Raw genomic sequence first — 15,883 nt, 5'->3', positions numbered from 1 at the left:
GAAAGAAAGAAAGTGTGACAGACAGAAAGGGTGACAGACAGTTACTGGCAGAAAGATAGATGACAAATAGAGTGATACAGTTAGAAAGTCAGATGGAGAGAGTGTTATTAGTAGAAAGACAGAAAGAAAAAAAAGTTTAAAACTTCCTGAATTTATATATTTCTGTAAAGCCGCTTTGTGACAATTGCTAAAAATTGAATTGAATTGAGTGAGAGAGTGATAGAGGTAGACTGATAGAAAGAAATATGGAGAGAGAGAGAGAGAGAGAGAGAGAGAGAGTGCTACTGGCAGATTGATAGAGAGCTCGATTGACAGAATGTGTGGCATTGATAGATAGATAGATAGATAGATAGATAGAGTGTTGCTAGTAAATAGATGATGGAGAGAATGGTTGAAAGATAAATGGAGAGACAGTGATACGTGTAGATAGATGGAGAGAGTTTTAGTGTTTGAAAGACAGAAGGAGTGAGAGAGTGATTGGTAGGTAGACTGATAGAAAGAAATATGGAGAGAGAGAGAGAGAGAGAGAGAGAGAGAGAGAGTGCTGTTGGTAGATTGATAGAGATAGATGGAGAGAGTGTGTGGCACTGATCGAGAGATAGATGAAGTGAGAGTCTCTGTGACACAGAGGGACATAATAATAATAATAATAATAATAATAATAATAATAATAATAATAACAAAGAGTAGAACAGAATGCTGGTTTTGTCAAGCCAACATAATAAAATAAAATAAAATAAAAAACATTATAAAGCAGAACAGAATATTGGTTTTGTCAAGCCAGCATAATAAAATAAAATGAAATAAAATAAAATAAAAAATCTTGTAAAGCAGAACAGAATATTGATTTTGTCAAGCCAGCATAATAAAATAAAATAAAATAAAATTAACCCTATAAAGCAGAACAGAATGCTGGTTTTGTCAGGCCAGCATAACCTGGTCAGGGAGAAAGCACATGTCCTGCTGTAAATCTACTGCGCATATATTGTAGATACGTTATGTGGGAAATTCCGCTGACGTCAATAGAAAATTTCCGTTTTTAGGTTAACAGAAATGGCACGCGCGATGATGTGCGGAATGCATGTGTCTGAAAGATGACGCGTTTACGTCTTAAAACGACAGCTTTAAGGATCCCGACTGCTTATTCTGTTATTCAGCTTATTCCCACATGGCGATCATTTCACTGCAGATAACAGCACTGTACCACCTCCTGTCTTTATGCATTTAAACACTACCAAACTCTTTATTCTAGAAATTATGATAAGATTTAAAAACTATAATCCACATATATATCATGCATGTATGTAAAGGGTATTCTCATGGGTTCAGGGTAAAGCAGGTAGACCTGACTTGTTAGACAGCCCTCTGAAGACAGTCTATGGAACTGCATGTTCTTTTCTCCTTCTCTTCCTATGAGGAAGTGAAAGAAATGCTCATACAGTTTAGGGTCGGTGTGTTTGGTGAACGTCGCCATTTCAGTATGTCAGAGTTCAGTAACACAGCAGGCGCTTCGCCATGAGCTCATGTGCTTTGAGGCTCCACAAACAGCTGTACTGAACATCTCAAGTGCCAGTTTAGCTTTAATTCTCACCATCCTGACCTAGGGTAAGTTGAACTTGTTCAACAATGTTGGCTATATATACAATGTTCTAATGTTGGCTATATATACATTGAAGAATCATATATTCACTGTTGAATATGTTGATCATACTTGTAGAGTTGTAGAGATGAACTTCTGGGGTTGCAATCAGTGCCAAGTCTTTTCAGGGGAAAGTATTTAATGCATGCGGAAAAAGTAGCTAGAAGACGCCAAATGACATCACGAGTCAATAGCATCGTCAGGATTATTTGCATATCAAAACATGAAAACCTGCGGTTACAAGAAAAAGTAAGATTTCCTTATTTAAAGTAGTGAAGTGATATTTACTCTTGACAGTGTAAGTGGCCATGTTGACATGACGTCACAGGCTGAACTCACCGTTGAGGAGACCTTCCTGATTTTCCGAATAGGAATTGCAAGCTGAGGACGTGTTTTCCAGAGTTACGAACGTTAGACTAGAATAGAATAGTATAGAATTTAATCAGAATAGAAAATTATACCTTCTTCTTTATAGAAAGAAGACATCTTTGGTCATGGAACCACAAACCAACTATTTACGTGTTTACAAAGCACTATAATTTCTATCGAGAGCGCAGACGTTAAGAAGTATAGAATATTTTATTCTCTGTACGTATACAAATGAAATGTGTTCATTTTATGGAAATGAATTTCTATCCATCTGAAGAGCAGATGTGAAAAAGCAGAGAAAATGAAGCGGTGGTATGGTAGGAAATAGACGTGAAGGGAAACAATATTGGAAGGGGTAACATATGGATATTATGAAGTATGAATCAAAAAATGGGTAGGGCAAACAGTGGTGCTCAGTGATTAGTTGTTGGGTACAATGGTGGTCATCGATTGTCCATTGGGAAAAATAGTGATCAGTGATTGGTCATTGGTTAAAAATGGTGATCAGTGATTGGTCATTGGAGAGTCAACTGAACCTGCTCTTTCAACTCGTATAACCAGCAGCTGTGATGTGAGCTGGAGACATCTACTAAAAAAAGTCACTAGATATTTTGCTAGGCTCTTTTTTGAAATAAAGATGCTAAAGGGGTCTAAAAGGTTGCCAAACCTAACAACAAAATTTCTGAGTTTGCAACACTTGGAAATGGCCTTTTTAAAAGTCTGTTTTATATTAATACAGATACATGGACCTGCTCAGCTGCCCTGTGCTTACTTTGGTTCATCATGACTGTCTGGAGTCCTGGAAGCTGATTGGCTCTGGTGGATTTGGAGAGATCCATAGGGCTAAGCATAAAACATGGGGGATGGACGTTGCCATAAAGTTATTACATTATAATGATGGGTAAATATATGTGTCTCATGCTTATGACATATCTCTTCCTAGGTAGGCCAGCTTTGCAGTTGATTAATACTGATATAAAATGAATGAAAATACTTGACAAATCAAAAATAAATAAAAAAAAAACTTTTTAACACTCAGTGGCCACTTTGTAGTTACAATTATTGACCATATCCTACCTGTTGCAATGCACAGTTTGAAACGCCCACTCTACCCCTATACTTTCAAAAAAAAAAAAAGGTACCAAACTGTTCATGTCTTTGTCAGAGGGGTGGTACCATCAATGGTACATACTTTGTACCTTTATTGTGCATCTTTCACCTAAGCATGTGATTAAAGTATATCAGTGGTTTATAAGGTCCAATTTTGTACCTTAAATTATTTTTAGACACCATATTCATGTCTTCAGGTAAAATATATACTAAAGGTACAAAAGATGTACCCTTGGTGGTACTACTCCAGCGACAAAAATAAGTACAGTTTGTTTACCTTTATTTCTGAGAGTGCGTACCTCAGAAATAGAGAACATTCAGTTTACACTGACATGCACTCTTAGAAGAAAGGGTTACTCAAGGCTTCTTTAACATTTACATTTATGGCATTTGCCAGACGCCCTTATCCAGAGCGACTTATAATTATCTCAGTTATACAACTGAGCAGTTGAGGGTTAAGGGCCTTGCTCAAGGGCCCAGCAGTGGCAGCTTGGTGGTGCTGGGATTTGAACTCCCTGAGCAGAAGTCCAACGTCTTAACCACTGAGCTACCACTTCCCCACTTTAAGGGGTCATTGGCTAATTAAGGGTCCTAAGCTTCCAAAAGAAGGTTCTACCTGGAACCTTTTCTTATAGTGAAACCCTCACCTTCTGACCACAGGATGCTATTAGCTGGATCTTTGTGATGGATGGACTGTTCTCAAGCCAGCAATGGCACTGAGGTGTTTGAACATCCCAACAGCACTGCTGTCCCTGATACATTCATTCCAGCACAACACACATTACTATGTCAGTGTCACGGCTGTGCTAAAGATCCAACACATAATCTTGTTGTTAGTGGTCTTATGGTGGTCCCTTTCAACTGATGGATGTGACAGAGGAGGTAGAGGAAAATGCATGTTAATTAACATGACTTTTCTTTCCTCTGTATGCTTCGTATCTGTGCTAATCATGCTAATGCTTGCGTGAGAGTAAAAACTGCTCACTCCAGTGACTTGTTTGTAGCATCCTGATGCTCTACTCTAACAGGAAAGATTAAAAACTGTGCAGATCTGATGTGTTTCAGTTAGTAAGAGTATACTACAAAAGTCCACAGATATCTAGTTGAACCTGCTAAATAATCTATGACTGTAGGTTACACGGTCACTGAAGATACACCCCCACACAGGGCACTTTATCCCTTTCTTTTTTTTCCCCTCCTAGCACCGACTCGTGTCTCCTCCGAGAGGCAGACTTGATGCGTCACGGTGGGAACCCCAACGTGTTGAGAATTTTGGGTGTTTACCAAAGTCAACCAAAAGGAGAGAGGTCTGCCATTCAGATGGGTTTAGTCATGGAATACATGGAGAGAGGATCTCTGGCGGACCTCCAGGTGGCTTTGACTGGACCCCCGCCCTGGCCGCTTACCTTCCGCATTATTAACCAGATTGCCCTGGGAATGAACTTCCTCCACCAGTTGACTCCACCTCTTCTGCACCTGGACCTGAAACCCAGCAATGTGCTACTGGATGACAGTCTCAATGCCAAGGTCAGAGTCATGATGAAAAAGTTTATTGATGGCTAGTGACCAAGTGGTTAAGGAACAAGTGCGACATCTCTGAGTAGTCCCTCTGTTTATCTGTTTTGTTCACTCCAGCTCACAGATTTTGGTCTAGCCAAAATAGCTAAAAGTACTTCCAAAGTGATTGAGGAGAAAGATGAGGATGCAGCTGGGACCACAAGCTACATGCCCCCAGAAGCATTTCGGTCCTCTCGATACGTCCCTACCTTTTCCTCTGATATTTACAGGTAAGAAGAATGTTCAGTAAAAGCTTTGTAAACAAACATGAGGGGGTTATGCGTTCAGTGCATTTAATGACATGGGTTCCTTTCCAAATATTGTCTTAGCTACGGCATCCTGTTGTGGTCAGTTATCACTGGAAAGCAGCCATACAGCAGTGAGTCTCCAGTGCTTTCTCTAACTGCAAATCAGTCACAAACACAGTCTTATATAGGACTTTATTTACTCACTAAGATGCTCACTGCCTCATTCTCTCTCTCTTTTCACTTCTCTGCCAGTTAACGTCTCTAGTTTGGTGCGGTTTCGTGTCCTCGAAGGTGACAGGCCTGATCTGAAGTATCTAGACAGAAGCCAGGCAGATGGACTCGTTGACCTAACTGATCTGATGATGCGCTGTTGGGAGTCTGATCCCAACAAAAGACCCACATTCATGGGTGAGCTCCTGTGCCTTAGTGTGTGCCACTTGTGTTCCACCTCTATGATCTTTTTTGTATTAGAGTGCTTAAATTCAGTTGCTGTCATAGTGTCAGTATTTACATGGACACAGCAAATTTAATCAGTGAATCAAAATTTTCCAATGAATTTAGGACAGCAACGTTTAACAATCACATCTAACCCTTGTCAAGCAAAAGGCTGACATTGATATGCATAATGTTTTGCAATTTTATCTTTAGTCTTCCCTGTTTCTTTGGATATAGAAATTCACAGCATCAATCTAGAGTGTGTGTCTAAATCATGCTTTTATTTGAAAACAGATTTGTATATTATGTACCACATTCATGCATCCTAACATATAATAATATGCTGATATATCGTTCTTTATTTTAGAGCTTTCTTAGCTTTTCATTTATTCAGTGCTCATTCCATATTATTTCCAGGTTGTATTGAGGTGACAAAGAAAGTGTACGAGTTGCACAAACAACGTGTGCCTGATGCTGTCCACAGCATTCTGAAACAGCTGGTACAAAACTTTGCAGTTCTAGTTAAATCATTATATCACAGGATTATTATTCATCACCAACCTGAAATTAACTATAGTTAATGTTATTACGTATTACATGTATACTCATACATTCCATTTCATATTGTTTATTTGATTGTATATTGCATTTATGCTTTATGTTTATTAGATATAGTATAATAGACATTTTAACTTAGACATTATATTCTATTTCTCTCATTTCTTCCCTGTAGGACAATAAAGACAAAAACAGTTCCAGTTTTGCATCACTCTGTACCACCACTCAAACAAAGAATGGTACATTTTATTCTATACATTCTGTCCCTCTGCCTAGCATTTACTGTACTGTATTTGAGTGTACAATGCTTTGTAATTCTTTAAAGCCACCATAAGTTAGATAATTATCTATTAGCCATCTTCATCCATAGCTCCAAAATGTATAATATTACATTTTATCAGTGAATCAAAACTGTGAATTGTTTTAAAATATGGATTTTTCTCATGATATGTTAGTGCATAAAACCTCCATTTCATAATTCGAACCTTAATTCATTAATTCACATTATTATACAGTATTTTTCACATTTCTCCCCTACCAGTACAACTGAAAGAACACACTGATCCTACTGTGAAGACTCAGGCAACTCCCACACAGGTATTCATCTCTAAACAACTTCAGAAAAGCATTATATGTGTTGTGTAATGTTAACAAAATTCTTAATAAAGAATACAGACAAACCCTTTTTAATGAATGTGCTCAATTAAAACTGTCTGTTTTAGGAAATGGGTCCTATCCCTACAGCCAAAGGAGCAGGTATGTGAACCAGTGGTGCCGCATCATCTCTGGAGTTGTATAGCAAAGCTAGCCCATGTCTTTGTGTACAACAGTCCAATACTGGAACTAATGTATTTTACGGATCTGTGCCAAAGCAGAGGTATAACAAAGAGTATTGCTATGTCTGGCCCTAAACTGATGCAGGTTCAAATGTGGCAAAGACTCAGTTCAGAAGTGGTTCAAATCCCAGTCAGTGAAATAAAAAAAAATCTGGTTTATTAAAATTTAAGTGTAAATGTGGCTCTGGAGTGGCAAAACAGAAAGTTGTTAATCCTGTTGATTTGGAGATTATCTTCTGCCAAGTTATACCATTTGATGACATTTGTTCCTTTTTTGAACGCTTCTACAGACATAATCAGAATGTTTGTACATATAGGTGCTACTTCCAAGTGGATAACTCACATCTCGTGAATGGCAGAGTTGTAGCCGTTGATTTAAAGCTAATGTAATAAGCTTTCTGTAATTTTTACGTTATTTTATAAATGTGGTCTTAACGTCACGCAAGTTTGCATCATGGATGCAATTGCGAAGACTAATTCATGACTCCTATAGTTATCTGGCCCAAAGGGTCCCTGGAGGACTAGTGGTTAGGCCTTGGTGCTCTCACTGCCCGGGTTTCATTCCCAGCCAGGGAACCAACCCCAGCCACAGCGCACTCCCAGTCCCGGTCCCAAGCCGGGATAAAATTGGGGAGGGTTGCTTCAGGAAGGGCATCCGGCATAAAAACTGTGCCGAATCAAATATGTGGATCAATGATCCACTGTGTCAACCCCTAACGGGAGCAGCCAAAAGAAGAAGAAGAAGAACAACATACTTATCTGGCCCAAACATGTGTGCTGTCTGGGATTTTAGTATAGTCTGACTGAGACTTTTTAATCTACTACTACTACAGAGTTATATCCTACTATTACTTTTGTTTTTGTCTTCATGGACAAGGTTATTTGCTCATTTATGTTCTCCAACATTACCAGGAATGTATTGTAACCCAGCTGCAAGAGCTCCACCCACCAATTGTAGGCCCCAAAATATGCAGGTTTGGAAAGACACCTTATTGACATATGGTGTTGATTTATTTATTTGCTCTTGCTATCATACAAATAGTACACATTGGTAACCTAAAACCTTTTTTTCTCCCCTGTCAGCGGCAATACTCAATTCCAAGTAAGTGTTACTACTCCAACATGTTACTTCTGGAGTGGCAGAGATCATATTACATCAAAAGAACTGTTTCACTCAATATAAAGAGGAACCAAAAAACAGTAAGTCAGAAAGTTACAGACTTCCTTTTTGTCCTCTTTCCTTCCTCCCAGGCACTGTGAGCATCTGCTTATCCAATGTCACAGGAGTGCAGATTGGCAACAACAACAACATGCATGTGAATATACGAGGAGCCCGACAGCGTCAGAGACACCCAACAGCACCCTCAGCCACACGTCAACCTTCCAAATGTCAGCAGAACCCTCCCAATATCAAACCCTAAGATTGTCTGCTGGGTTATTTTTCAGCTGTTTCATCCAGTGTTTTAGTATATTGCACAGAGGTGAAGCCCAATGGAATCTAGCAAGTCCTTGGTTCAGAATGCAACAGAAATTGTTCTCAAATAATTGTAGATCCTAATTCTATTTTCTACTTTCCACCTATTGCTTGTTCTTTAACTCGGTTTCTTTTTACTCAGAATCCTTTGGTCTATCTAATGTAAAAGTGCATGATGCAAAAGGTTAAGTACATGGATGTTCCATGTTCTGTTCTCCATTATATTTTTATGGTTTATATTTCCATGGGATGAGACATCCAGGGTTTGTTCCTGCCTAGTGCCTTGCCTTGGGCTAAGTTCTGGTTCCACTGCAACCCTGACTGAACTGTTTTATTGTACTATGATACTGCTGCTAAGGTACTGTGAAAATTGCCACCTTTCTCTGTTTCAGAGATTCACAATCTCCATCAGAATATATTCTAATCTAATACCTGTTTCCACCTCTCATCTCTTTGTGGCAAACACTCGATTTGTAACAAGCCATGTCCTATGTATGGAGTAATACAGAACAGGTTTTGTTATTGGAAAATAATCCATGCCAGGCTGGTGTGATACCACCATTAATACCCCTAAGTTTATTGTTTTCTTGTACCAGAATTGCTTGAAGAATTCTCATTATGACTTACATTACAGGAGTTATAGCCATTCACTCCCACACCAGCTTCTTTTTCTCTCTAATCTGAAAGTAATAGGACAAAAATGCTGCTTGTCCTGTTACCAAGAAATAAGAAAGCACAAACTCCTCTGTACTAAAAGACTCATTTATTAGAAGCATTCGATTATGTGGAGCAACAAGTCCCTATCAATGAGCTGTTACTATAGAAATGATATATTAGAATGAGCACATTAATATAAATCTATCATTTATGTTATAGAGCCGGAACCACTGTGAGGGCTTCTGTTATAGAAAATTAATGCATGCCAGGTGATTCAAGTATAAGTATTTTTAAAGTGTATGAAAAGTGTCCTCTTTAGTACAAATCTCCCATAGAGACATGGAACTCTGATACTAATAAACAATGACAGCATGCATGGCGTAATCAGCAGGATTCTGGCAACACCAAGTAACTATCCGCCAACTCCTCCATCTGTCACCGGAATTTCGTGGATGTGGAACCACAAGATCAGCATCGTCCCTGCATGATACTCAACATCCCAGCACTTTTAACAAAACTGAAGGCTAGAGAGGGGTCTCTTCCTGATTACGCAGCAAGGAACAGCTGTATGTTTTGCATACTGAAGCTTACAAATGCATGACACCATGCAAATCAAAATGTTCTAACAAGCAATTTTATTATAGAACAAGACATTCCAAGATGACATCCAATACTCTACATATATACATATCTAAGCATTCCATTTAGCTTCTGCAAAATGTGATATTACCCATAATTTGCTAAAAAAAAAAAAATAAAAAATACACAGCCAGTACAAACACCATGCTTTTAATGTATGATTATAGCCAGGTTTACACTGGGACCTGCAGTCTCCTGGCAAAGTGATCGGTCTTTTATTTGGCTCTTTACTGACCTGTTTTGCCAGATTAACAGATGGCACTGGTGATAATAAATAGAAATGAGTATGCGGCCATGTATCCATCTGTAACCATTTGCACTTTGATCTCAATAAAATGCCCACATCAGGATGTCGCTCATTTGTTCCACTGTCTTCATCTGATCTGTTTCAGATGTCATTCAAGTAGCCATGCAAATCATAGGAATATAATGATGACAAATAGCTGTTGAAATCACCAGCACAAAACAGACAGAAGAATGAAATTAGGGTATGTGAACAGTTCTGCAAAACGCCTTCTATAAAGGGAAAACAAGAAACCCAGAAAAGGTTGAATATTTCCAGCCACCCATCAGGTTCCCTCGCTCAAGTTTGAGGTAGGCCTTGTCTCCTCTCTCCATGGTAACCAGTCCTGCATTGGTTGCCGCTTCACGTGTCACATCCTGGTCCCCTGCAAAGGCTGAGATCACTGGCCATCCATTCAACACCAAGCTTACCTGAGGGAATAGATAGGTAGAAAGAGATGTGAGTGGGGTATGTACTTTCCAGGTGAATGTGTCAAGCTGCAAATAGTATCAACTCTGAATAATGGAGAGTTTCTCAACTATGATGAAAAAGAAGAGGAACTGAATCTAAAATACATGATGTTGGGACAATAGTTATAGTTAGTGGAAATTCACTGTGGAGACTACGGTGTAAAGTGGAAATTTAATGCAGACTCCAAGAGAAAAAGGGTTCCATAAGCATTCCTTGGAATCTTATTAACTCTATACTTATACTTAGAACCCTCTTTCACAGAAAAACGCACTGCTGTAGGGTTCTCCTAGAACCTTGAAGAGGTCCCCCAGAGGAAACAACAACAAAACAACCTTCTAGATTTTTTTTAGAGCTTGATGCAGTTTTTCGAGTATTTATAATGTTATCGGATGTATCCCAGAACTAACATTACATTTTTTTTTACACTTGTTAGAGTCTTGTCTTAGGGTGATATTCAGTATATGTGGTGTTATGGGTTACCTGTATCGTCTGTCTATTGTAAACTTTGACCACATGGAAGCTGAAGCTGTACACCCCTTTTCTAGGTGCCAGGAAGATGCTCCGTGCAGGGTCAAAATGGCTGCCAATGTTTACCAAGACCTTACATTTAAAACAGGAAGTATACAGTAAGAATATTCAGATAACCTACAAACAAACCTGTTTTTTTCCTTCATTCACCCTTTCAATCTCCATGAAATTATTTAGTCCCTTTTCCTCAAATTTGTTAAACTAAGTTCATGCAATTACTCTATTATTTCTTCCCCCTTGTGTCCATCCATCCATCTATCCATCCATCCATCCATCCTATTCTTAATAAATTCACGATTTGCCATCGTCTCTTTCTCATGTTATCTCAGGGAGATTTTTTTGGCACTGTTACACTACATTGCCAAAAGTAGGTGGACACCTGATCAATTACACCCATATGTGCTTGTTGAACATCCCATTATAGATTTAACTCCCCTTGCTGTTATAATAACATGCACTCTTCTGGGAAGCCTTTCCACTAGATTGTGGAGGATGGCTGTGGGGATTTGCCCATTCAGCCACAAGATCCTTAATGAGGTCAGGCACTGATGTCGAATGAGAAGGCCTGGCATGAAGTTGGTGTTCCAGTTCATCCCAAATGTGTTCACTGAGGTTGAGGTCAAGGTAAACAACGCTATATGGACCTCACTTTGTGCACAGTAGCAATGTCACGCTGAAACATGTTTGGGCTAGACCACTTAGTTCCAGTGGAGAGAAACCTTAATGCTACAGTGTACAATGACATTCTAGACAATTGTATGTTTCCAAGTTGGTGGCAATAGTTTGGGGAAGATCCTCATATAGTTGTTATGGTCAGGTGTTCACATATTTTTGGTCATATAGTGTATATCCAAATAACTTTAAAGAGCAAAAGAAATTTAGTATTCATGAAAATGCCATAATTTTGGAAAAAAGTTCATATCCTACATGTGCAAATGTGTGTAAATTAACACATAAGAAGTCTAATTAATGTAAACCTTGACTGATCAGCTTCAAATCATATATTTTATGAAGAGTTGCTGCGCTTTTCTATATACTATGCTGTCAAGTTCAAATAGTTTATGTAGCTATTTCAATTACAAAAATTTAAGAAAGCAAGCCAACACAAATCCAGAAATTAAGACAAATTAGACCAGTCATTCATTTAAGAAGAAATGCAGCTGTATAAAAGGAGGATGGGCAATGGCTCAGAATATTTGGTTCCATTTGAATTGGTTCCATTTGCCACGGCATCTTCTTTTAATTCTGTTCAAAAATGTATTAGTGCCAGCACTAAGTGAATGAAAATGACTGATTTGGTATGTCTCAATATTGCGTGTAATCCCTAGTGTGCTGTTTTTCCAAGATGGCATCTGGGAGTGTGTCTAGGAGTCACCAAAATGCTTTGCTTTAAATAAAAAAGTGGTTTACCTATGTGATATATACCTATGTAGTATATATATATATATATATATATATATATATATATATATATATATATATATATATATATATATATATACACACAGTCAGGTCCATACGTATTTGGACAGTGACACAATTACACAATTTATTATTAAATATTGCATTTAGGAATTACAGCCATTTTCACAGGCTCAAATGTAATTGGACAATTGACTGATAAGCAGATTCATGGCAACGTGTGGCCTGTTTTTTCATTATTTCAAGACAAACTAAGGAGAAAAAAGGTCTGGAGTTGATTTCAAATGTTATATTTGCATTTGGTAGCCGTTCATGGAAACTCTCAGAAAACAGTCCGAAAAGGTGTCAATGCAGTAAAGGAGGCCATCATTAGGGTGCAGTAAAGGAGGCCATCATTAGGGTGAAAAAACAAAACAGACCTATAAGAGAGATAGCAGAAACTTTAGGAATGGCCAAATAAACAATTTGGTATGTTCTTAAAAAGAAGGAATGCACTGGCGAGCTCAGCAAACCACTTCACAATATCTATCCAAGCCAAGAACACTCTGGAGGAGGTAGGCATATCACTGTCAAAGTCTACAATTAAGAGATGCCTTCATGAATGTAAATACAGATGGTTTACCTCAAAATGCAAACCACTGGTAGCACTTAAGCACAGAAATGCTAGATTAGACTTTGCTTAAAAAAAAAAAAAAAAAAAAAAACTAGAAAAAAAAAACCTGGCAAGTTCTGATGCAAGATTAACTTGTACCAGAATATGATGGGAAGAGAAGGGCATGGAGAAGGAAAGGAAGGGCTCATGATCCAAAGCATACCACATTGTCCGTCAAATGTGGAGGCAGTCTTATGGCATAGGCATGTATGGCTACCAATGGAGCTGGGTCACTGGTGTTTATTGATGATGTGACTGCTGACAGAAGTAGCAGGATGAATTCTGAAGTGTATAGAGCTATACTTTCTGCTCAGATTCAGTCAAATGCTGCAAAACTGATAGGACAGCGCTTCACCGTACAGATGGATAATGACCCAAAAAGTACTGTGAAAGCAGGACAGTAAGAGTAAACAGTAAGAGCTTCTTAAGGCAAAAAAATGGAATGTTCTTAATTGGCCGAGTCAGTCACCTGACCTCAACCCACTTGAGCATACTTTTCACTTACTGAAGACAAATCTGAAGGCACAAAGACCCACAAACAAGCAGCAACTGAAGGTGGCTGCAGTAAAGGCCTGGCAAAGCATCTCAAGGGAGGAAACTCAGCATTTGGTGATGGCCATGGGTTCCAGACTTCAGGCAGTCATTCACTGCAAAGGATTTGCATCCAAGTGCTAAAAATAATCCTCATATTTATGATTATGTTAATTTTTCCAATTACTTTTGAGCCTGTGAAAATGGAGGGACAGTGTAAAAAATGGCTATAATTTCTAAATGGATAATGCAATATTTTTGTTTAACCCCTTGAATTAACACTGAAAGTATACACTTCAATCACATCTTGACTGCTTCATTTCAAATCCATTGTGCTGGGGTACAGAAGCAAAATATATATATATATAAATATCTCGATAGATCGATAGATAGATAGATAGATAGATAGATACACATACACACAGACTACTGTGCAAAAGTCTTAGACACCCTATGTAGACACATTTAATTTCATTATTTTTGAAGGCATCTTTGCTCTACAGCATTTCTTTGCATGTGCCTAAGACCTTTGCCCAGTACTGTATATACTATATACTGTAAATAGTACTGTGCCCACTTTATTATCTAACTCACCTTTTCTGTAATTTCTGTAATTTTAAACCTTTCAGTGCTGTTATGCTGTTAAATAATATAAATTTTTATTGGAATAGACGTGAGTCTAAATAACTTTCACTTCTACCCCTGACAATGTCATTTTTTGCAGTTCACTTGTCCTTTCAGTTTCCCTTTATCAAGCTGTGCCGTGTACATGACTGGTAATTTACGGGTGATTGGCATTCATCAATATACACATGAGAGTACAAGATAATCAGTGTAGCTGAAACGTTTGTAAAATTCTTTGTTCAGGTTGGCTTACGTAAACATTTACATACCACTTTACTAAAAAATTGATAAATAATCTGGAAAGTGCTATATAAATATAATTGAATTGAAAGTACTGACCTGATCAAAGTAAATAGTCATTGTCCGGTTGCTCATCTCTGATGGTTCATGGTTAGTGTTGCGGATGGCAGAAAAGGCAACGCGCCCTGTACCAGAGCGAACTGACATTCCCAGTGCATTACCTCCTGGTTCTGCAGCTGGAGTGGAGTCACACACTACCAAGCACTTCCCCTCCAGTACAATGGGCTCTGTGTCATTCTGAGTTTTCACCACCAGAGGACACAGAAGGAAGATCCCCGAGAGAGAGAGAAGGAGGTGGCCTAATGCTGGACCATCCATCTCCTTATGCTGAAATAATGTATTTGACTAATTTGCTTTCTTTGATGGTGATTGTAGATAGTTATGTGAAATGGATTAGCAGTCACAAATTTGTAAATGTAATAGACTTATCAGATATGTGAAGCTACAGTTTAAAGTTTCTGCTTGAGCCTCAATTCATTGGATAAATCCAGTTCTGTCTAGCTAATTTTTCAATTTTATCCATATACCACTCACTGTAAGACTCCCTGCCATTGTTCTTTCTTTCCTATTTTAGAGATTTTCCATCAGGCACTTCAGACAAACAGCAAAGATTGATCAGGGTTGAAATGGGAGATATGGTGGAACTGTGAAGCTTGGAACAGAGTTTGTTCTGAAACGAGAAAAGAGAGGAAGAGATTTCCTAACCCTGACTCAAACTCAGTGAACTCGAATCCAGTTAGGTTTATCATGTTCTTAAAATCATGTGACTGATTATTTCAAAGCAAAAAAGAAATTAAACAAACATAGAACAGTCTGGCACACACCTGAAAGGAAAAAAAACACTACAGAGGGTGCAAGATGATGATATCATGCTTTGGCACAGAAAATCAAGGACATATGCACACAAACATGCGGCCACCCAGCAGGCACCTACTGAGAGACCATCTGACTACTACACACTCCATAACATTCCTTAACACAGACAAACTTCAAAATGGTTTCAGAAACACCAATAAAATTCATGCAGTGAACCTTCAGAAACATAGGAAAACATGTAAAAGCTCACTACACACCCATAAAGAACAAAAATATTGACCTACAAATGGATCGTACAGTCTGCGTATCATATACAGACATTAGCAGATTATAACACTTTAGTATATTTCTTTTTCTTTCTTTAATTTCGTTTTTACTATAAAACACAGGTTCAATAGGTCTTATCTTCAGTACTTCATATTTTAGTCAATCAAATACTTCATATTTTAGTTATAGATTCAATACATCCTATCCCTGGTCCTATTTTTTTTAGTCACTCTTTTTACATCCAACAACCCAAAAGAGAAGTCAAAAATGCTTACCAGACTCTGTGTGCATTTCCACAATTTACTGCAGAGACTAGGAACCTGCCTCGATTCTAAGAGTAGGCAAATCCTAACTGTCCCACAGTCTTTCCCTGCATCACCCCCTCCCTCCCTCCCTCTCTCTCTCTCTCTCTCTCTCTCTCTCTTTCAACTTCCCTGTCCAAAAAAAAAAACCATTATGTCACATCT

General features: G+C 38.3%; 2 protein-coding genes across 3 annotated transcripts; one reads left to right on the top strand and one right to left on the bottom strand.

Annotated features, from left to right (window-relative positions):
* Positions 1–1,063: 1,063 nt before the first annotated feature.
* On the top strand, positions 1,064–8,655 carry ripk3 (receptor-interacting serine-threonine kinase 3). Of its 2 annotated transcripts, XM_026943174.3 has the most exons (13): positions 1,066–1,605; positions 2,748–2,909; positions 4,321–4,645; positions 4,754–4,905; positions 5,005–5,054; positions 5,176–5,331; positions 5,776–5,858; positions 6,092–6,155; positions 6,458–6,513; positions 6,639–6,672; positions 7,665–7,726; positions 7,836–7,854; positions 8,004–8,655. In XM_026943174.3, the coding sequence occupies exons 2-13, from the start codon at positions 2,752–2,754 to the stop codon at positions 8,171–8,173; spliced, it is 1,329 nt and encodes a 442-aa protein (XP_026798975.1). In that variant the 5' UTR covers positions 1,066–1,605; positions 2,748–2,751; the 3' UTR covers positions 8,174–8,655. The 2 variants fall into 2 exon arrangements, with proteins under 2 accessions (XP_026798976.1, XP_026798975.1); XM_026943175.3 differs by lacking the exons at positions 7,665–7,726; positions 7,836–7,854 and having other exon boundaries at positions 1,064–1,605.
* Positions 8,656–9,501: 846 nt separating this feature from the next.
* si:dkeyp-74b6.2 (cerebellin-1) lies at positions 9,502–15,789 on the bottom strand. The gene is made up of 4 exons (XM_026943176.3): positions 15,692–15,789; positions 14,373–15,003; positions 10,757–10,876; positions 9,502–10,236 (listed from the first exon to the last, which is right to left on the bottom strand). The coding sequence occupies exons 2-4, from the start codon at positions 14,649–14,651 to the stop codon at positions 10,039–10,041; spliced, it is 597 nt and encodes a 198-aa protein (XP_026798977.1). The 5' UTR covers positions 14,652–15,003; positions 15,692–15,789; the 3' UTR covers positions 9,502–10,038.
* Positions 15,790–15,883: the final 94 nt, after the last annotated feature.

The sequence above is a fragment of the Pangasianodon hypophthalmus genome, chromosome 28 (genome assembly GCF_027358585.1).
Source record: "Pangasianodon hypophthalmus isolate fPanHyp1 chromosome 28, fPanHyp1.pri, whole genome shotgun sequence".
Taxonomy (NCBI): Eukaryota; Metazoa; Chordata; class Actinopteri; order Siluriformes; family Pangasiidae; genus Pangasianodon; species Pangasianodon hypophthalmus.
The sequence above is the reverse complement of the archived record's forward strand: the minus strand, read 5'-3'. Positions and strand labels throughout refer to the sequence as shown.